Source organism: Eulemur rufifrons, chromosome 15 (genome assembly GCF_041146395.1).
Source record: "Eulemur rufifrons isolate Redbay chromosome 15, OSU_ERuf_1, whole genome shotgun sequence".
Taxonomy (NCBI): domain Eukaryota; kingdom Metazoa; phylum Chordata; class Mammalia; order Primates; family Lemuridae; genus Eulemur; species Eulemur rufifrons.
Window position 1 is genome coordinate 27602435 of NC_090997.1, and position 23603 is coordinate 27626037.

The window sequence follows — 23603 nt, forward strand, 5'->3', positions numbered from 1 at the left end:
ATTACTGGGCATCTACCCAAAGGAAAAAAAGACATTCTGTAAAAAAGACATCTGCACTCGAATGTTTATAGCAGCACAATTCAGAGTTGCAAAGATGTGGAAACAACCCAAGTGCCCATCAATACATGAGTGTATTAATAAAATGTGGTATATGTATACCATGGAGTACTACTCAGCCACAGAAAACAATGTTGATCTAGCACCTCTTATATTATCCTGGATACAGCTGGAGCCTATTCTACTAAGTGAAGTATCCCAAGAATGGAAAAATAAGCACCACATGTACTCACCATCAAATTGGTATTAACTGATCAATACTATATGCGCATATAGTAGTAACATTCATCCGGCGTCAGGCAGGTGGGAGGGGATTAGAGGGGATGGGTATATACACACCTAATGGGTGTGGTGCGCACTGTCTGGGGGATGGACACGCTTGAAGCTCTGACTCGGGTGGGGCAAAGGCAACATATATAATCTAAACATTTGTACCCCTGTAAGATGCTGAAATAAAAAAAATTTTTTTAAAGAGTATTGCAATAGAAGACAGGTATGTTTACAATAGGGTAGAGAACTTGAAATCAACTAAAACAAACGGGAGCAGGAGGATTTTTAAATGCTGTGCTGAGCTGAGGTGAGCTGGAGTGAGTACTGGAGGATGTTGGGGTGGGGGGAAGTTGGTCAATGTGATTAAGCCACCTGTGTTTACTAATTGTCTCTTACTGAAGTTAGCTTCTACCCTCCCACAGAGACTGGGAAGTAGGGGCACCATCTTTTTCCAGTACTACATTTTAAAAAGATGACCCCCAAGTCCTTGAGAAAGATATTTCTGGTTTGTGAAAGTGGCAAGAGGCTGGGAGAAAATTTACATCTCAAAGGCACATAGAAAGAATTTACAACTACAAATTTTCTAAAGTAAATGTTCTAAGAAAAGGGAGGTCAGGGGCTTATAGTCAGGAAGAAGAATTTCTAAAGCTTAGTCAAGCTGAGGGAAACATTAAGGACATCTGGGTCAAAAATAACAAACTAAGATAGAAAATAAGTTAGTCAGGGTTCAGCACGAGAAACAGAAATCATCCTAAGTATTTAAGCAAAAAGGTCCTCAATAATGGAATTAGATGCTTACAAAATAATCAGAAGGGAGGGCAGTAGGAGTAACGACAGGAACCACAGATACTACTTTCTGGGAGATGCCCCCTTAGCCAGAATCAGAAAGGTGAGAAATATAAAAGCCACCATTAGAATTATTGAGTTCAAGAACCCATTGTGCTAATCCAAGGAAACTGGATTGCCAGGAAGCTGCCAGCTCAGCACCGCTACACACTCAATCAGTGACTGCTGATGTGAGATCTGCTACAGAAAAAATCATACATTTCCATGACCTTGGAAACCTCCAGTTTCCAAGAAGAAACTGCTAAGACATCCAGAAATGTTCTCCATCAGAGCCTTCAGATTTCAGGTATGTTTATTATTGGTGGAATCCAATTATATTCACAACCTCAGTTTCAAGAAACTCTAGAAATTGTAGTTTAAATATTTTTTTCCCTCTGTAGTACAGGAAACCACACTACACAGAAATGGATGTCCAGCGTGTAAAAAGAACATCAAAGTCTCAGGGCAACCCACTCTTCAACTCCTTATGCAAAAGAGAAGGTACAAACCTCAGGTACCTGTGAAGAATTGTCCCCACAGGTCATACATTAAAGAAATTCCTTGCTAACCTCCCATAAGCAAGGACATGCAAATTGTACCTATGTCTAGCACCCAAAACTAAAGCCTGTCCAATTTCACACTAATAATGAATTACAAGTTTACCTTACAGGTAACAGAACTGGAGACAAGACAGAATCAGACATTCTTCCACATTCTAGCCAGGCTTATCTACATAACTGATGCTTTCTTCACTCCCTTATTTTATGTAAAATGTAAGTTTGATGTCTATTTGTAATCAGGCAACCAAATATTCAAAAATACTGGTTGGTTATTAAAAGACACCAAAAGTTGTCATTATCAATTCATGTAAAGTAATAAAATTATTATAGTGTTAAGCACATAGTATTAAAATAATATCTGACACATCATAGAAAATAAATAAATGCTTACAGAATAAAATGATGCCAAATAATCCAGGCACAAAATAAAGATTACTTTAGATGACACATTGTAATAAAAGAAATTTTTAAATTGAAGACTAAATGAAATCTCTAAATATATCAATATATACAACTATTAATAGAAACAGTGACTAGTTTTAATACTACCATTTTATAATATAGCAGTTATAATAGTTCTAGTTTATTAATGAAAATATAAGTCACTATTTCAAAGATTTATGTATCTTATTTTCATTTTATTTTCCCTCTCAACCCGTAGTGATTTGCTTCTAATCTTCTGGGAATATAAAATTAAACCTAAATCTAATATAATTCAGTCTTACTAGTTAATATATTATCTAGTAATTGGATAACATAAAACTATTTTTTCTTAGTCTAAATCTAGAATATATAGAAGAATTAATTTTTATATCTAAATCTTCATGAAAATATACTATATACTTATTTATTTCTTATTAAAGATTAGTTCACTTTTCTTGGGTCTTGATTAAAAAGAAAGATTATTCTGTATCTCTTCTGTTCTAAATACAGAAGTCCAATTTCTGACAATAACTGTGAGTACTAGTGGCAGATATTATCTGTGTTTGTTTCTCTGTTTCCTTGCCCCAAGGACAATGTAGCATTTCAGCTTCAAAATGAATTATGCCACTTTAAGAGCAAAATGTGCATCTGCAGTTTGCATCATCCCCAGTGTAAACACCATTGCACCCCTCCTGGGTATAAAAAGTATCTGGGCATAGTGACTGCCCCAGGGATTGAGAACAACTCTGGGTGAAGCATTCACATTTGCAATACAAAAATTGTTTCCTGTCACTTTCCATTTGCTCACAATGGGATAGCTCTGGTTTCACTTACTGAGTGTTAAACATTATTCGATAAGATTATAAATAGGACTATTTAGGCTAAAGCAAAAGTAAGTGTGTTTTTATTTTTGCAAAAACCATCTGAATACCTGTATTGATACTTCACTGGAAATGAGCTCACTAAGCCATTTAACTCACTACGTAGGTACAAGATGAACTCTGTGATCAGGCCTGTCCTAAATGGTGTTCAAGTAACTGTTCCTTTCATGAAGACCTCATGCAGAGAAGATGAGGAAGGTCTGAAATCTAACCTGTGCTCCCCCTGTTCAAGCATCACACTTGTGATGCTAGTCAGTGTGTGTCTAGTCAGTGACTAGACAACATTGGCCAGCAACATAAATGAATTGAACTTTTCCAGTATGTGCTGAACACTCTCTGAGGACCCATTATGATCCAATCTTCCACCAGGATTTGGTAGTACAAAATTAAGGAATATTTAGAATGTTTTCTAGCCTATATACATCCAGTTTAAATTTCAGTGTGTTTTCAAGAATATCTGGTAAGGAAACCAGTATTTAGGTTTTTCAAACTGTGTTGTTCAGAATAGTGTAGGAGCATGCAACTCTGTTTGTGCCAACAAAAAAGAAAAAAAAAAGAAGGAAAGAAAAAATGAGAGAAGGGAGAAAAGAGATGAAATTACAAACCTCATGGCATACTGGAGGAGTCACCCAGAGTACAGCCATGAAGTTTTGTTAGATGCAGATGAGAGAATTTTGATAATTGGTAACATGATGTGAATTTAAGGAATTCACAAACTGATGGAAATAGAAAATGACAATGATTTACATAGTGCTTAACCAAATTAAAGACAGAGGAATACCTAGTCAAGGTAGTTTTCTCTCTGGAACTGTGTGAGAAAAGGATAATGGCATGATTTTGACCAGACTAAGAAAGAATTACTAACATTATTTAAGGCTGTTTTGTTTTCCTTTTTTCTTTCTTTTCTTTTTTTTGTTTGTTTTTTTTTCTGAGTGATAGAGAGAAGTGGACATGTGTGTTTCTGTGGCATTTGGGAGAGGGCAAATTGCTATGAGACACTCAGAAGGGTGGAAAGTTTAGTTTTTGTTCATGGAGTTTTTCCTAAAAAACTCTCAATGTGGTTAGAATTGCTAACATCTAAACTAAGCTGTGACACACTAATGGATCTTTTGGGGTAATGCTATTTTTTATGGTGGTCAATTCATAATTTTGATTGTAGTTAGAACATTTAACATGAGATATGCCCTTTTAACAAATTTTTTTTTAACTGTATAATACATTCCTGTTAACTTCAGGCATGATGTTATACAGCAGATCTCTAGAATTTATTCACCTTGCATAACTGAAACTTTATGGGAGTTGGTATTCAACAATGTAACATTTTGGGGAAACATAAAATATGATGAGTATACAAGTGTCAGGCCAGACTTCTACCATGTCATGGTAGATTACTCAGTGGCTCTGGGCCACTACTTCCTCATTGGTAAAATGAGATGCCTTCTACTTACAATTGTTATGAAAACTGAATGAGTTAGTGCATGTAAAATAGCATGATGTCCATGCACTAGTATTTCTACTATTAATTTTATTTCCTAAGCACATATATGCCAAAGTCTTCTGACATTTGGCTTTCAAAATCCAAAATTCAGAATATAAGAGAAGGAACAGCTCAACAACAGGTAGAATTTTCAAGAATAAAAAATAATAAGGAAGAAGTTGGGATTCTACTAAAGTAGATTTAGGGGTGAGGAAAGGGTTGACTACCAAGGGACAGCATGAGTACATTTTGGGGGATGGTGTTTACTTAACTGGCTATGGTAGTGGTTATACAACTTTATGCTTTTGTGAAAACTATAGAACTGTACACCAGAGGGTGAATTTTACCGTAGAAATAAAAACAGCCTGAAACTATAGCAAACTATACCAATAAAGAAAATAAGGAAAAGATGAAGGGTGATCTGCAGGAGCAAGATTATTCCTTAAATAATATTGGAGGAAGAATGGGGTGGTATGATTAAGAGCTATGTCTGGAAACACCCCATAGGAGCAAAGACAGGGGTTTGGAAGGGTGTCCACAAACAAATTTTCTAAGAATTTGTTTCATTTGTTGCTTAGTTGTTTTTTTTTTTTTTTTTTTTTTCTGTTTTCTTTCTTTTTATTTCAATAGATATAGGGGGTACAAGTGTTTTTTGTTACATGGATGAATTGTATAATGCTGAAGTCAGAGATTCGGGTACTCTTCACCAGAATAGTGTACATTATATCTGACAGTTAATTTTTTAGCCCTCACTCTCCTCCCACCCTTCCCCTTTTTAGTTTCCAATGTTTGTTACACCATTTTACCATATATACCCAGCATTTAGCTCCTACTTATAAATGAGAATATGTGATGTTTGTTTTTCCATTTCTGAGATACTTTATTTAGGATAATGTTCTCCAATTCCATAAAAGTTGTTGCAAAAGTCATTATTTCATTCCTTTTTACGGCTAATACTCCATGGGGGGTGTGTGTGTGTATGTGTGTGTGTATACATACATACCACATTTTCTTTACACACCAGTTGATGGACATTTAAGTTGAGGTGATTCCATATCTTTGCAATTATGAATTGGGCTGCAATGAACATTTAGGTGCGGGTATCTTTTTGATATAATGACTTCTTTTGCTTTGGGTACTCAGTAGTGAGATTGCTGGATAGAATGGTACGTCTACTTTTAGTTCTTTGAGGAACCTTCATACTGTTTGTCATAGAAGTTTCCCTTTTCATTTTGCATCTGTGCCAAAATCTATTATTTTTTGACTTATTAATAATAGCCATTCTACAGAGGTAAGGTGGAGGCTTATTGTGGTTTTAATTTACATTTCCCTGATGCCCAGTGATGTTAAGCATTTTTTTCATAAGTTTGTTGGCCATTTGTACATTGTCTTATGAAAAAAATCTATTCATTTCTTTTGCCCACTTTTTGATGGCGTTATTTGTTTTTTTCTTGCTGATTTGTTTGAGTTCTTTGTAGATTCTAGATATTAGTCCTTTGTCAAATGTATAGTTTGCAAATATTTTCTTCTATTTTGGGGTCTTAGTAAGAAATTCTTTGCTTAAGCCAATGTCCAGAAGAGTTTTTTCTATATTTTCTTCTAAAATTTTTATGGTTTCAGTTTTTACATTAAGTCTTTAACCCATCTTGAGTTAATTTTTGTTGTCTGGTGAGAGATATGAATCCAATTTCATTATCCTGCATGTGGCTATCCAATGTTTCCAGCATCATTTATTGAATAGGGTGTCTTTTCCCTAGTATTTATTTTTGTCTGCTTTGCTGAAAATCAATTGGTTGTAGCTATATGGTTTTATTTCTGTGTTCTCTAGTCTTTTCCATTGATCTATGTGTCTACCTTTATACCAGTATCATGTTGTTTGGGTTACTATAGGCTTGTAGCATAATTTGAAATTGGGTAATGTGATGCCTCCATATTTGTTCTTTTTACTTAGGATTGCTTTGGCTATTAGGGCTCTTTTTTGATTCTATATGAAATGTAGGATTGCTTTTTCTTGTTCTGTGAAAAATGACATTGGTATTTTGAAGGGAATTACATTGAATCTGTAAATAACTTTGGGAAGTATGGACATTTTAACAGTACTGATTCTTCCAATCCAAGAGCATGGGATGTTTTTCCATTTGTGTCATCTATGATTTCTTTCATCAGTATTTTATAGTTCTCCTTGTAGAGATCTTTTGCCTTCTTGGTTAAGTATATTCCCAGGTATTTTATTTTCTTTGCAGCTGTTATAAATGGTTTTGAGTTCTTGATTTGACTCTCAGCTTGACTGATTCCCATGACTAAGCTGTGAAGAGTCTAAGTCTTAAATCAAAAGTATCAGCAAGTTTTGAGTAACACCTAGCAGCACAGATGGCATCAGTTTTAGGTCTTGTATTTTCCACTATGGATCTGATAAACAGCAATCAACACAGGGCTTTATTTGAATGCTGCAATGGCTTCAAAATGGCTCCAAATTCCAAATGAATTAATTCAGAGTAAGTGGAATCTTGATCTATAGCATCAAAACTAATCTAGCAATTATAAGATATTTATTAACATAAAAAGAATGAAACTAGCAGTTATAAGATACTTATTGATATCATAAACATAATTCATGTAGAAATTTTACTTCCTAACTGTTTTTGGAGGAATATTTTCATTACTTATGATAGTTATGATAGGGTTTTAAGTGTTCAGACCACAATAAAGAGATTTTTGCTTGAAAGAGGCAAAACTTTTGAAATGACATTCATTTCTTATGCAGAAAACTGTAGTCTCTATTCTACTTCTTTTCCTGCAAAAGTTACAGTTTTAGCACAGGTGGCTATGTTCTGTAGATGTTTTATGTGACAAAATGCAGGTACAAAGTCCTGCAGATGTTTTATGTGACCAAATAGAATCTAGAACCAATACCACATATTCAAAAAACAGAGCAAGGCTCTGAGTGAATTTTGCATTTGTAAATAGTACATGGGTGGCACTTAGTTGATAAGTATTCACTAGTTTGTATGACTTCACATAAATCATACAAGCCCTAATTTCCACATGACTGCCTGGATGTTATTCCCTCAGTAGATCCAGTAACCAGAAGCCCAGAACATGCGATATCCATAAACTGTCTGAAGTCTTCTCTACAGTCTGTAAAATAGTGAGAAATTTTTAAAGACATAGAGTCTCCCTGTGTTGCCCAAGCTGCAGTGCAGTGACTATTCACAAGTGTGATCATGGTACACTACAGCCTCAAACTCCTAGGCGGAAGTAATCCTCCTGACTCAGCCACCCAAGTGGGTAGGACTACAGTCATGCACCACCACACCCAGCTTAAGAATTTTTTTTAAGTGACCAAAAATACCCCTCATAAATATTCCTGAGAGATTATTGCTGTTCAAGGAAATTCAGGCCTTTCAACATCACTTTTGGGTGGATGTAACTGAATGTCGAAGATGAGTGGCAGAAAACATAGAAAGAAAGCAAGAAATTTGAAAAATTAGAAAACTAAAGTAAAAAGAGGGAAAAACATGCATGGAAATAAATTATTTATATCAATATAATAGAATGAAATATGACCAAAGGTAGAAATGGCCAAAAAAACAATTATTAATGAGCTACTTTCTTAGTCCATTCAGGATGACTACAACAAAAATACCATAAACTGGGTAGCTTATAAACAACAGACATTTACTTCTCACAGTTCTGGAGGTTAGAAAGTTGAATATCATGTTGCCGAGAGATTTGGTGTCTGTTGAGGGCCTGCTTCATGGTTCTTACGTGGTGCCTTCTGGCTGTGTTCTCAAATGATGGGAGGGGCCAGTTAGCTCTCTGAGATCTCTTTTATAAAGGTACTAATCCCATTCACAAGAGTTCTGCTCTCATGACCTAATAGCTTCACAAAGGCCCTGCCTCCTAATACTGTGATGATTAGGGTTCCACATATGAATTTCAAGGGAACACAAATATTCAGAAAATAGCAATTATTCCTTGAATAAAACCAGTTTGTTCAGCTTGTCCATGTCTATGCTGATAATTCTTGGAAGAAATAACAATGTCAGTATTAATCAAAGCTAACATTTATAAACGACTTGCTGTGTGCAAGACATAAATGATATAAAGATGAAGAATCTGAAGCTTATATAAATTTAGAAAATTTGTCTAGTAAGAACATTAGAATTTCTCGCTGACATCCCAAGTGATTGCCCTCTAAAATTGCTGAACACTTATTTCGTGTTTTGATAATCATGGTCATTGTTTAAAACTTAATTGATAGTCAACAACACTACTGGTGGATGGATTGTCAAAATAGTATTACACTCATATTCATATATATCTATATGAATATATATTATAATAATATATATGTGGTATGCTTATTATTTTTCAATAATTACCTTGTTGACATTTGCAAACATATCCATTGATGTGATCTTCACAGTTTGCGCCATGTAGACATGGTGATGAAGAGCACTCATTTATATTAATTTCACAAAATTGACCAGAAAATCCAGGAAGACATCTAAAGAAGAAAAGTAAAAAATATATTTTGATATATTATACACATGAACAATATTACCTTTCACCTTGGAATTCTGTCATTCAAGTGTGTTTTCAGAGCTCCAACAACAATGTAGCTGGGAGCCTGTCTCAGGGTGATATAATGGGTTGAATTGTGGCCCCAAAATAATATGTCCAAGTCTTAACACTCAGGATCTGTGAATGTAATGTTATTTGGAAAAAGTGTTTTTGCAGTTGTAACTAAGTTAAGCATCTTGAGATGAGGTCATCCTGGATCAAGTAGGTGGTCCCTAAATCCAATGTCAAGTGCCCTTATAAGAAGAGGAGACACAGAGACACCCAAGGGAGAAGGCTATATGGAGAAGGACACAGAGATTGATGTCATGTGGCCCCACATCAAGGAACACCTCGAGCCTCTAGGTACTGAGAGAGGAAAGGTAGGCTTCTTCCTTAGCACCTTCAGAGGGACAATGGCCTTACTGGCACCTTGATTTTGGATTTCTTGTCTCCACAACTATGAGCAAATAAATTTCTGTTGCTTTAAGCTACCAAGTTTGTGATGATTTGTTATGTCAATCTTAGGAAATTAATACAGGAAATAATATTAATGTGTGTATCTGATGAAATCCAAGTGAATAATTCGAAAAGAAATGAAACAGAGATCTCTAGGATACTCTTAGGATAGAAAAAATGGGGGCACTTCATGAAAGGTATACTCCATAATTGAAAGAAGAAATGTGGAAAGAGATAACTGGGGGACTAGGTCAGAGGCTTCTGGTCTCCACAACTATGAGCAAGCAAATAAATTTTTGTAGCTTTAAGCTTCCAAGTTTGTAATAATTTGTTATGTCACTCCTAGGGAACTAATACAGGAAATGATATTAATGTGTGTGCCTTCTCAAACCCGAGTGAACAATTTGAAAAAAAAATAAAACAAAGGTCTGCAGGAGGCTCTTAGAATAGAGAAATTGGGGACATTTTATGAAAGGTACGCTCCATAATTGGAAGAAGAAATATGGAAAGAATCAATGGGTCAGAGGCTATTGTATAATATTTTCTCTTATTATTTTAGAGGAATAATTTTATATAAACCAACTAGATGCCATTTGTCTTGCTATGTTTCAAAAACTGATGGAGGATCTGCAAACATTGATTAAAGTTCAATGTTCATGAGCAATTATTACACATTTACCCAGTGACTGCAATATGGCACATCTTTTATGAATGCTAAGAACATAAAGAAGAATAAAACTTTGTGTATACTTTCAAGAAGCACCCACACTATTTGGGAAAATAGACAAGTAACAAACACAATAATATGATAAATGCTATAAGCAGCATATAGAGAGATGCATTCCTAGTATGGCAAAGAGTGTATGCAAGGAGAGAATAAAAAGAGTATGGGTTAATCCAGAAATTGAAAGTAGTTTTAAATGGCTTAAAAGTATTATAATATATGAGGGCACAGTTGGGTGATGCTGGTGAAAAAGGATAAATTAATAAATAGGGATTAGATTATATAGTATTAGATCATAATTTTTATGATAGCTAATATTTACTGAAAACTTAACAATAAGTAACTTTACCAAGGTCACAGGACTAGCAAATTGCAAAGGTAGAATTTAGAACCAGAAAGTATAATTCCTTTTTACACAATCTGTACTCATCAGCTGGCCAAATTTAGCCACTCTGTTTTATTTGGATAGACACACAAATACTGACTTAGGTGATGTAAAAACTAAATTTTGTGTTTTATTGCAACTGGCCAAAGCTAGGTAACTATGAATAATAAATGATCCCAAATGTTAGCGACTCCACTGTGCGGGACCCCACTGGACCTAACTGAAGATTTTTTCCTGACCAATAAACAACAAGACCTATTTTAACTGTGTATGGATTTATGGATGGACTCATTTTGCACTATCAAGATGAAAACTTCAATACTGAATTGCCTCTGAGACCATGAACTTCTTGCTATTTGTATAACAAAGAAAAACCCATGACATTTTTTTTTTTTTTATTTCAGAGGAATTCTTCACTGGTGATGCTCCTTTATGTGCAAAAGAAACAAACTCAGGGCTCATTTTGTTAATAATTGAAGTATTCATTGTCTTTCTTTTGATATCATAAATTGTTCTTCCAAAATACATCATCAATTTAGATATTTGCCAGCATTATATGAAATGCTCATTTGTCTACATTCTTATCCATCAACAATATTAATATTTTTAAATTTTCACTGCAAAGGAAAAAAACTACATACCTTATAGTGTTTTCTTTTCTTTTTTTTTTTTTTTTTTGGAAGGGGCTAATTTTTTAAAATTTTTAATAGACTTTTTATTTTTGCAATAATTTTAGATTTACAGAAGAGTTGCAAGGGTAACACAGAAAGTGTCCATACCCAGTTTCTCTTATTGTTAACATCTACATTAATATGGTACATTTGTCACAATTAATGACACAATATTGATATATTATTATTACTAAAGTCTACACAACGTTAGGTTTTATCTAGTGTCCTTTTTATCTGTTCCAGAATCTCCTGGGACATACTTCCTTATTTTTAATGATCTTAACTGTTTTGAGGAGTATTGGTAAAATATTTTGAACACTATACTTTAAATTAGGTTTTTTTGATGTCATTTTCATGGTTACACTGGTGTTATGAGTTTTGGGGAGAAAGACATCATAGATAAAACTCATTCTCATCACATGATATCAAGAGTATTCTTTGGCAGGAAGTTGCTATGCACATCTCACACCTAAGGGATGTGGAGTTATGCTCCACCTCCTTAAAGGAGAAGTATCTACATAAATAGTTTGAAATTATGTGTGTGTGTATACATATAGTCATTAAATATGAAATGGCGATTTCAAATCAATAGTTTATTATATCTCAAACAGGAAGCAGTTCAATTAATCAAAGTATGTGCCTAAACTATTGACACAACTTTGCCATCTTAATGGTAGGTTGTTTATGCCAGCAGTGAAGAAGCCTGGAGAACGAGTGGTGATGAAGTCACGGAAGGTGTTTTCCACAGCTTGTTTAGGATTGAATATTTTTCCTTGCAAGAAGTGGTCCAAAGCCTGGAAGAAGTGGTAGTCAGTTGGTGCAAGGTCTGGTGAATATAGTGGATGACAGAGAATTTCCAAGTCCACTCTCTGTAATTTGAGCAGCGTTATTTGTGCAACATGTTGTCTTGCGAGAGGATTGGCCTGTCTCTATTGACCAATCTTGGCTGCTTAATCACAAGCATCCTCACCATTTCATCCAATTGGTTGCAGTAGACATCTACTGTAATGGATTGACCAGGTTTCATGAAGCTGTAGTGGATAATATCAGTGCTGGACCACCAAGAAGACACCATTAGCTTTTATTGATGAATGTTCAGTTTGGGACTGTGTTTTAGCCCTTCATCTTTATCCAACCATTATGGTGAATGCTTGCAATTGTCAAAAAGAATCTATTTTTCATCACATGTAACAATATGGTATACAAGTGGTTCGCCTTCATGTTGTGACAGCAAAGAAAGGTAAGATTCAAGATGGTTTCTCTTCTTATGCTCATTTAATTCATGCAGAACCCATCTATCCAGCTTCTCTACCTTGCTGATTTGTTTCAAATGGTCCAATATTGTTGGAATAATAATGTCAAACCTTGCTGCTAATTCATGTGTAGGTTGAGATGGATTGACTTGCACTACAGCTTTCAGCTCAGCATTATGCACCTTGGGGTCATGTCACCCACATGGCTTATTTTCAAGATTAAAATCAACAGAACAGAACTTCTGGAACCATTAACATACTATGTGTATACCCAACTTATTTATACAAAAGAATTTCTTAAAAATTATTGAAACACACTACTCCACAATGACACGGTCATATGGCTTTTTAAATGTAAATATTTCTCTACAATGCTGGGAGGCGAGCATAAAATACAAATTGATTTTGAAGCATAGCAATTAAAAAAATAAAACATTGAAAGCAATTGCCCCCCCCCCCCCCCCGCCCCCGGGCCAGTTCTGTTCTTTTCTTTCTTTTTTTTTTTTTTTTTTTTATTTCAGCTCATTATGGGGGTACAAAAGTTCAGGTTATATATATTGTCCATGCCTCCCCATCCCCCCGAGTCTGAGCTTCAGGTGTGTCCATTCCCTAGACAGTGCACATCGCACTCATCAAGTAGGTATACACCCATCCCTTCCCCCCAGCCCCCACCTCTGTCCGATACCCAATTGGTGTTATTCCCAAATGTGCACTCAGGGAAACCAGTTTGCTGGTGAGTACATGTGGTGCTTATTTAAATTAGAACTCAGAATTAAACTTTATAGAGACCCACCATGATACTTCCATTTATGTTCTTGACACAAGAAATTTAGTTTCAACTGCTATTAGCAGGTGACAGGAGCCACCCTCAAATGGGTTTTCAAACTGCAAAATACTGCTTTGTCACCTGTTATTACAGATAAGTTGCAAATGAAATTGTTTAGTATGGTCTGTAGCTATTTTGATAAGCACCTGGCCTGGATATTGTCCCATAACCACTCTGTTAATCACGACCTCATCCCTGAGCTCTTTCTGCAAATCTTCCTTTAGCACCTTACTATTGCTGTTGCTAATACTGTTCCTTTGATGTGGCTACTTTTACTAAGACCAACACTGTGGTATTTATTTTCCATTATCTCCTCTTGTTCCTCTTCCATAGAGGTAAAGCATAATCCATGCTTCCTATTGGTCATGTTGTCCATGGGAGCTCTGCGGATTCCACCACACCACAACCACCCCTTTGTTCATTTATCAAGATAAATTATGAGGCAATTCTCCAGGATTGCTTTATTCATTAAAAAATAAAATAATGTCTGACATCACACAATTGATGTAAGAAAAAATATAAAACATTCCAAAATGGAATTTCCATCCCACATAATCAATTTGATCTAGAAATACTTTTTATTTTTTAGTTGAGATGAGTAACAATTTAATTTAAATTGGACTTAATTCAATTTACATACACTGACTAAACTATTATTTGCCTTTGAAATATTTACTTTACAATTTAAAAAGAAGTACAGTTGTAATTTCTAATATCTCATTTACTGGGCTTTGATAATACAATTAAATAAGATGTAGTTTAATAATTGTCAAAGGGGAACCATGTTATAAATGATTTTTTTTAAATCACAAAGCATCAACTTTAAAAACATTAAATGCTCAGAAGCTGAGTGTTTTTTCATCATTAGGAACTTGCTGAAGCCAATTAATTCTCAGGTTAGAATAGATAATAAGTGGCAGATATATAAATAAATCATTTGGTATAATTTCAGAATCCTCACAGATATTTTCAGTGATTTATCTTCTTTATTTAACACTTGGGGAATACAATTCCACATAACTCATTTTCTTTAAAATACACCAAAATATGAAATGTATATCTCTCTGAATATGACTCATTTTATGTAACTATAGTTAATCATGAATAGAGAGCCTCCAAATAGAAATCCATACACCCAGAATAATATTTGTTTAAATTTTATTTATTTATCCATGTCTTATTAAAAAATTCAGACCTTTTGGAATTTTTTACTTCTTTTCATGTAAATAGCCATAGTTCTGAAGAATATTCATAGGGAAAACGAAACCAAACCATTTTATACCTGTCTCACCACTGTGCCCTGATCTCTTCTTTGTCCTGGATGATACATTTGATGATCAAACCGGATCTGAAATTGTCATAAAGTTTATCTAGGTCATTGGAATCCAAATAATATTACTTATTTTTATCCCTTATGTGAATGTGCATGGATTTACAACATTAACCTTTTTTTAATTGTTTCTATAGATAGCTTGATATTGTAAACTATCAGATCTCTAGGAAACACAACAGGAACTTCAGGTTGTTAAGTCAGGGATATCCTAGTGAATGGGCAGAGCTCATGATCTCACAAGAATAGCCTTGATTATATGTTCAATAAATATTATATTTATTAAGTATTAAGAAATACTCCTCTCATTATTTTCTGTACTATTCAATTGAGCATATTCCACTCTCCAAATTTTTTAAAACACAGATAGTTTAAACTCACTTGATTTGATTTATTGCAGAGATTGTCCTAGATTGGAATCTGAATTATTATATGTATTTTCAAATGTGTAATTTAATTTTATTATAGCCTTAAGTAAACTGCACAAAGTATAATCCTAATTTACATGTAAAACAGGTACTTTTATTAGTATTGCCTAAATTATGTATCTTAAAGGTCATTTTTAATTTAACATTTTTACTTTTATCCTGAGTAATTTTATTATCATTAATATCAATTATGCATACTGATTAAGAGGAGCTATTCTCAGAAAGCAATTATTGTCACATATATCTAAGTTTCTTGAGACCACTTTACATATCAGATTATTGTCGAAATAATTGTTGAAACTAGATATGGAAAAGTAAAATGATTTAGATGAAAAGGAAGTAACATTAAATACAACTGTCTCAGTGATTATGAATGGATAATATTCAAAATGAACTCCTTTTTATCATTGACATTATTTCATACAGGTTTTCAATAAAATACTAGTTTAAATATTAATAGTATTTAAATTTCATAGTACTAAGTTGTTTTGATTTGGAATGTTCCATATCTTGAGACAAAGATTTGGGATCAGGTTACTTGGGAGGTGATCCAAATAAGCAGAAATGAAGGAGTGAAAATAACAAAACAGGGAAGGAAAGAAAATAAAGTTAGCAGTTTGTCACTGTGGGTAACTGAGGCTCAGTCCAACTAAAGTGGCTTTAAAATTCTTTCACACTTTTCTCTTCAAAACATGAAGCCTACTTCCTCTGTCATTGGAAGCATGGATTTCTCCTTCTCTCTGGATTTCTTGGGCAACTAGCTGCTATGTCATGAGCACACTAAGTAACATTATGAAGAAGCCCACAAGGAGAAGAACTGGATCCTTCGAACAACAGCTGCATGAGGGCGCTTAGAAGAGGACCTTTCAGCCCCACCAAATCTTCATATGATTGTAAGCCAGCTGACATCTTGATTGCAACCTCACGAAAGACCCTGAACCAGAACAACTCAGATAGCCACTCCTAAATTCTTGACCTACAGAAACTGGGAGATAATAAATGCTTATTATGTTAAGCCATAGAATTTTGAGAGTAACTTGCTACAGAGCAATAAATAATTGATTACACAATGAGGACCTAATGGAGATCTGTGAAGAAGGCAAATCAGAAATTTCTTCAGAATGACTGAGAAATGGAGCAATTGTCCAGTGACTCTTGTTTCCTACTTGTCAGTTGCCCCCAGGGCATAAACATCTCCAAACTTTTGGGCTGATTTATATGCGGTTGTTTTTTGTGTGTGCACTCAGCAGGATCCCTCAGTTTCCCTCAAAGCCCTGAAGCATAAAAGTAGAGGCTGCTGAGGTAGAGTATAGTCAACGTGCTTGGGAACTGTCCAGCACAGCTGGGTTGGAATGAAAAGCATCAAAAGCGTCTGCTCCACATGCCATACTTGAAGCCCCAGTCTACTTTGTATGTTAAAAAACACCTCAAAAATGGAGAAGGGAATTTAATAAATTCAAACTACCCTGAGATCTTTGGTTAAGAGAATTTTTTTCTTCTACATTCTATTTTTAGGAATAAAACATTCAATGTACAAGAAAGTAGACTTTTACTCTGAGGATTATTTTTAAGATATGATAAGCAAATAGCTAGAACGAACCTAGACAATAAAACTTATCTCAATCTATTACAACCTCTATCACCTTTTTTTATTATTCTACTGTGATCAGAAAGACTTTCTCAATTATTAAGAAAGTTTGAAAATTTATATTAGATTGTTCTAGTCTGCAAATATTACAAACAAGTATTATAAAGTTAATGGTAGTTACCTTTTTTAGCTGTGTACTATGCACTTTTCAGTGTCTGTTACATACACTTGAAAATTCAAGAAAGAGAATATTTTTAGTCTACCTGTGATTAGAGCCCTTTATCTAGCCTGAGTTTAAATTAAAAAGGATTCTGTTTGCAGGCATAATAATAGATTTCATTGAAAACATTGTTTCCCATGGCAAGAGTCAGTACAAATTCTGACCCACTTGTGTTACTCAGGTATGAAAAAGGTTTCTGATAAAAACAGTTTAAAGTTTTCTTTCATTTAACTGTCAACATTTGCTAGTGCTAGATATTCCCAAATGACATATTCAAGAAGTGGTTGCATTTTTCAGGGCCCTCCCAATGTCAGAAAACACACAACTTCACATGGTAATTCATCTAGTGTTTCAACAGCTCTAATGACAAAAATTAAATTGAGCCTCCATTAATTTTTGACACTCGCAAAGTGTTAAGCATTATGCTATCTTGTTATTATAATTTTAAATATCTTTTTTTATTCTTCCTTTTATTTGATGACATTCTATTAATAGGAGTGATCCTTGAACATTTGGGGAACCTGTGGCCTTGGGGCCAGATGTGGCCTTCTTGATCCTTGAGTGTGTCCTTTTGACTGAATCCAAATTTTATAGAACAAATCCCTTTGATAAAGTTTGGGTTCGGTTGAGGGGCTGCACTTGGGGATCTGGAAAACCACATGGGGCCTTGAGGCTGCAGGTTCCCCACCCCTGTATCCTTCTTACATGTGCTTGAAAACATCTTTCATTTTGTCACAAAATTTTTCCATTTCCATGGCATACCTCCAAACTGTAACACTTTCCTGATAAAACACAGTTTCTATACCTCTCACTGTCAAGACTACCCGTCTCTGGAAGAACAGTTTCTTCCAACAACCAGATTTTCACTCTTACCCTCTATCTAGCCAACATTGCATTTTAGAGATATTTCGCTCTTTGTAGACATTTACCTATGTATATGGGCTTATATGTATTTGTTGATTTAAAAAAACTAAAGTTATTTTCACAGAAAAACAAGTTTTATCCTACTTTGTTTGTTCTGTGAACAAATAGGGAATATCTGAGTAATACTAAAGGAAGCATTGTGGTGGAGCTGTTTAATGTTCTACATTTTTATACTTTCAAATGTGTTTTACTTCTCTTATGTACCTGTAAGCCATATAGTGTGTGTGTCTAGATAGATAGATATGTACATACATACATACATAGGAGGTGGAGTTTATGGTAGGGTAATAGGAGTAAAACTCCCAGACGATTTAAAATAAACCAAGTTAACAAAAGGATCAAAATTTCATGTTACATAGAAAAATGATTGTTTTAATCTTAAAACATTAAAATATATGCATTTTAAAGGTTATTTCAAGTTTCACAGAAGTACATTTAAACTGTGAACTATTATGTTTTCTGACATGTCCCTCAACTGTAACATATACCACATTACATCATTTGCATCCTTTATTTCTCTTTTGATGAAGGATATTTTAATAAAATTATTTTATGGCTTCTTTAGTTTTCCAAAATGTCTCTCTTCATCTTTAATATTGAAATCATTACCTTCTGAAAGGCCTCTTATGTAATCAATCTCGTTGATTTTCTCTTGCTCAATTTTAACTAGTCTAACTTTGTCCAATCTCCATTGGCAATAGTGTGTGATTGAAACAATTCTCCAGCAGAACTTCTGTCAATTTCAAAAGGTCATGTGCCTTTGACAAGAGTTTAATTCTACTCTTAAATTAATTTCCTTTGTATTTGCACTGCATTTTCTGCCAGCTATCAAGGGACTAATTCCTGATTCTTCAATGGTTGAGTAGTACTTGGTTACAAGGCATGTTTGAGATTACTATTAAGAGTGAGAATTTTAATTTTCTACACAATCTTGTAACAGCACTTTTTGGAAAATTAGCACTAACTAATGAATACGTCAGGGGAAAATATCCCTTGTACTTAACTAACAATATAATATGTATTTTTAAAATTATTATACCTCTCTAATTTTCCTCTTTTTAGATATGTAACTGTACCAAAATGAAAGTCTGAAGTGTGGCATTACTGTTTTTCCACCTTGTCACAAAGCTTAGCAAAAAAGAGATGCACACAAAAGCACATTTAATTCTATATAATTGGTATTTATGGAATTTACTTAATTTTAAGCTAAATTTTGAATGTATATTCTAGTTTAGCATGGTTTCAAACATTTATGAAATCATTTTTAATTGTGAATAGCCACATCACTAATATAGTCAACATGGTGAGGAATTCTACAGCATAAAACATGTATTTCTTCTATAATTCTCCATGAATGACCAGAAGTGAATTTAAAATCTGGCCACTCCTCAATATAAATTAGCTCATAATTAATAAATCAATACATAAACTCGACTCTAAGAAATTCCTTTGAGATTATTTACATCCAGATAAGTTATTTCTTTCAACAGCATCTATAGCTTCAATTAAGCTTATTAAAATATTGATTGACTATTCTGACCTCCACCTACTTACCAAACTGTACATTTCCTGATGATCATTCTTTCTAATTTGAAATTTTGTTATAGAAAACTGAGTGGAGGAAAAACATGTCCAAGCCCCAATTATAGGTACTGATTTACATAGTAAGAAACATATTTATCCTAAATAAATATAGTAAAAATCATGTCATGACCTCTATAAAGTTCATAGCTGTGAAATAACTATGCCATAAAATATTTTTCTTTTTTTACTGATACATAATCGATGTGCATAGTTTTGGGGTATATGTCACATTTTGATGCATTTGTATGATGTGCAAAGATCAAATCAGGGTAATTGGGATATCCATCATCTTAAATATTTATCTTTTCTTTATGCTAGTAACATTAAAATTATTCTCTTCCAGTTATTTTGAAATGTACAGTAGATTATTGTTAACTATAGTCACACTACTAATCACTTTGATACTAGGTCTTATTTCTTCTAACTATACATTTCTACCCTATTTTTTGCTTTTTACTGAAAAATTTTTAATAATATTTCCAAGCAATATTACAAAAAAAAAAAGTTGGAGTAAAGATATATTTCCTTATCTGTTACAAATAATGATTATGAACATTTTTTTATAAAAAACACTTAGATAAGTTCTCCTTAGTTTTACCTGGTCATGGTTTTATCTACGTGTTCCCAAGAACATAGTTTCTAAAGGTTCAAGGTTCAAAGAACATGGTTTCTAAAGGATCCCATCAGTCATGAATGCATAAACATCTACAGATCACTGAAAAATCAGGCCTCGTTGAATCCAGATGAAAGAATTTAAGAGTTTCATATAGAGAGGCCACTACTAGACGGTTCCTGACCTTTGTGGAGTGGTCATTCGGGGTAAGCACCTCACATGCAACTCATTTCTCAAGGTCACTGAGGTGGTAGTGCCTGTGCTCTGGCCAGTGGCAGCAAAGGGCAGCCGATGAGGCCTTAGCAATAAGCCGGACTACACTAGAATAAAAGCTGGGAAGTCTGGGGAGGGGCAAAGTGCAGACAAAATGGGCTGGTTAGAGTCCTCGTGAGGGCAGGCTACCTGTGGCCCAGTCTTGCCCTACCCTAGGCAGTGGGGCATTTTGGGTACAGATGGGGAAGCCAGAGTGAGGTGAGGCGAGAAAACAGAGGGGCAGAGTCTCCTTCCCATTGGATTTCCTAAATGGCCAAACCAGCCAGGCAGAGAAAGACATGCAGGGAGAACTGCAGTGTGACTTCCCGCAGGGACAAGTGAGAGTCATGCAAGGATCCTTGGCATCAGGGAGGTTGATACGGGGTTTGGGACAGATAGGTATGTGTGGTACCTGGGCCACTCTAGAGGTCTCAACAGGGAAGCCCTCTGGCCGCTCTGGAAAATCCAGTACCTCTGGACATATTGCTTATCTCACACAGACACGCCAATAGCTCCAGGCATGCTGACCTCCCCTGGAGCCACGGACTGCACTGAAAATAAATACCAGCTTCTCCAGGCAGCCTGGCAGGCCCAACCCAGCATAATTCAAATACACTGACCTTCAGGACGACACACGGAACATTTCAGACAAACCTGCTCTCCCCACGGACAGTTTTGAACTGTGTAAGAGTGAATTCTGAGACTACAGCTACTTTATATTATAAAAATCAATCCTTTAATTTATGAAACAATGTTAAAAACAGACCAACTGTTTCAAACTCTGCATATATATGTTTGGAAGAATTGTAGGCCTTTCTGAATCAGGGATAGGAATAAACTTTAAACAGGATCTGCTTATTTTTGAAACAGTAGTTAGTTATAGATAGTTGTATGTTGCCTCCCTAAAGAAGCTATGACTGGATTCTCTAAATATTATATTTAAAATAGTGAGAATGTCAATTGTGTTTATAAAGGAATACACAAATTAAATGTTTATTAAAATAAATCATTGTATAATGTTGTAATTATAATTATTAAGATCTGTTAAATGTCATGCACCCCGTTCCCTCTGCAACAAAAAGCTCCTGTCTCGGTTCAGCCATGTTCTCTCCATTTTTCATGTTCTTTTAATTTTTAACATTCATCTTTCTTTTACTCTTTGGGAGGTTTCCAGAACAAGCAGTACATCTAGCCTGTATTCTTTTTAGGCTGTCTTCATCCTAGGACAAACTAATCCTCCCTGACACCATCTACCTCATAAATATTTTGTAGTTGGGGATTAAAAGCCATGGCTTCAAAATAATAGTGTGCTCATTTTTAAGCAATTTTCCCTGAATATACATCTTTCCCTCTGGGATTTTTATGTATATTGAGAACATGATGCTGGTGTTTCTTGTTCCCTGCCAAATGTCACCTATTACCAACACATTCAAGCCACTGGTTTTGTTTTTAATGATTTTATACATATATATAAATATATATATATTTTTTCTTTTTTGCTTAAACTCAGTGGTAAGAAATGATCTTATATTTTTAACAGTTTCTTGGTGGCTTTAGTAATTTCTGTTCTTGTTTATACTCTCTCCCCCTCTATTAGCTTCTTAGGGCTGCCATAACGAATTATCACAGACTGGGTGGCTTAAACAACAGAAATTTACTTTCTCACAGTTCTGGAAGCTGGAAGTCCGAGGTCAAGGTGTCGGTCGGCAGGGTTGGTTTCTTCTGAGGGCTCTTTCTTAAATTTGTAAACTATCTTCTTCCTTGTCTTCACATGGCCTTCTCCCTGTGTATGTTTGTATTCTAATTTTCTCTTCTTATGAGAACACCAGCCATATCAGATTAAGGACCACCCTCATGAACTCATTTTACCTTAATTACCTCTTTAAAGGGCCTATCTCCAGATACAATCACACTCTCAGTTATTGGGGTTTAGGGCTTCAACATAAGAATTTGTGATATACAAAATTTATTCCATTACTCACCTCTTAACTGTAAACTAAAATCAGTCTGTCCCTGGATAACAACCAGAAAAAAAAATTCTAGGAATATACTCACATGAAGAAAAAGGAAGGACATGAGTTTTGAAGTAAAGCTAGACATTAACACAAATAGCATAAAACTTTAAGGCAGATCTTAGAAAATTACCAAAAGCTATTTTCAGAAACTTCACAGAAGTTTCTGCTTTTAAGCATGAATATTATATGTAAATATAAATCTTTTTCTTAATCAATTCTGTGACTCTATAAATTATGCTTAATTATTAGCATTATACAATTTTTTTACTATTTCTTACAACACAAGCCTAAAAGGTAGACTAGAAGCTTAGATATAATGTAAACATTCCATAAATTAAAAAGCTCTTTGCATGTTTTTAGTAAAAAGGCATTATATAGGAAGCCTTTACACTAAAGATTAAAATTATGCAAAGAAATAGGCATCATTAAACTTCATATGAAAACAAAACAAAAATAGCTTTTTATTTTTCCCTCCTATTCTTTGCACATTTAGTATCACATCTTAGTTAAATGTCTATGGGCCTCTCAGCTCAGAACCTAAGGTCAACAGCCTATTCTAGAAGCTTAGGACTACTGGCTCTTCTCTCCAGTTAACTACATGACATTTCTACTTTATGAACAACGTTGACTTGAAATGAAAGTCTACCTAACCTGGTAGAGTAAGCAGAATTTTTTTTAAACTTCAAAGCTATATCTTCATAATAGTACTGCTTATATTATTTTGCTACTTGACATGGTACAGACTGTATAGTTTAGAAAAAACAACAACAACAACAAATCAATGTATGGATTCCATGACTCAGACACTCTCTCTCTCTCTCTCTCTTTCACACACACACACACACACACACAGAGGCATTGTGGTAGTAGGGATGGAATACACTTTGAGAGAACAGCTGCTTTCTTTGTCAGCCTCTCTTTCATACTTTAAAAAAAATGTTCTGTAAGGATTTGAGACATGAAGCTGTTCCAACCACTGTGTGTCTACAAAAAGAAAAATGTAGACACACTATGGATAGAACACAAAGATGAAAAGATCCTGCCTAATTGATGGCATCAACAAGGTGCTAAAACAAATCTGGAATCAGTAATTTCTAGACTTCTTATTTCTGGGGAAAAATAAATCCCTATCATTTGTCCCTTAGTCAGTTTTTTTGTTGTTGTTGTTGTTGTTCTTACTTAAAGTCAAAAGTACATCAATTGATAACATTTTCTGTTTGAAATATCACTCATAGTTTATCTTTGTGTTTAACATTCATTCTAATAAATTTTTAT

The 23603-nt window shown here is 34.5% G+C and overlaps 1 protein-coding gene across 1 annotated transcript in view; it reads right to left on the bottom strand.

Annotated features, from left to right (window-relative positions):
• The window catches only part of EYS (eyes shut homolog), a 1462097-nt gene that overhangs the window by 744387 nt on the left and 694107 nt on the right, over positions 1–23603 (bottom strand). The window contains 1 exon segment of the mRNA XM_069488330.1: positions 8879–9003. Within this exon segment, the coding sequence (XP_069344431.1) occupies positions 8879–9003 (125 nt within the window).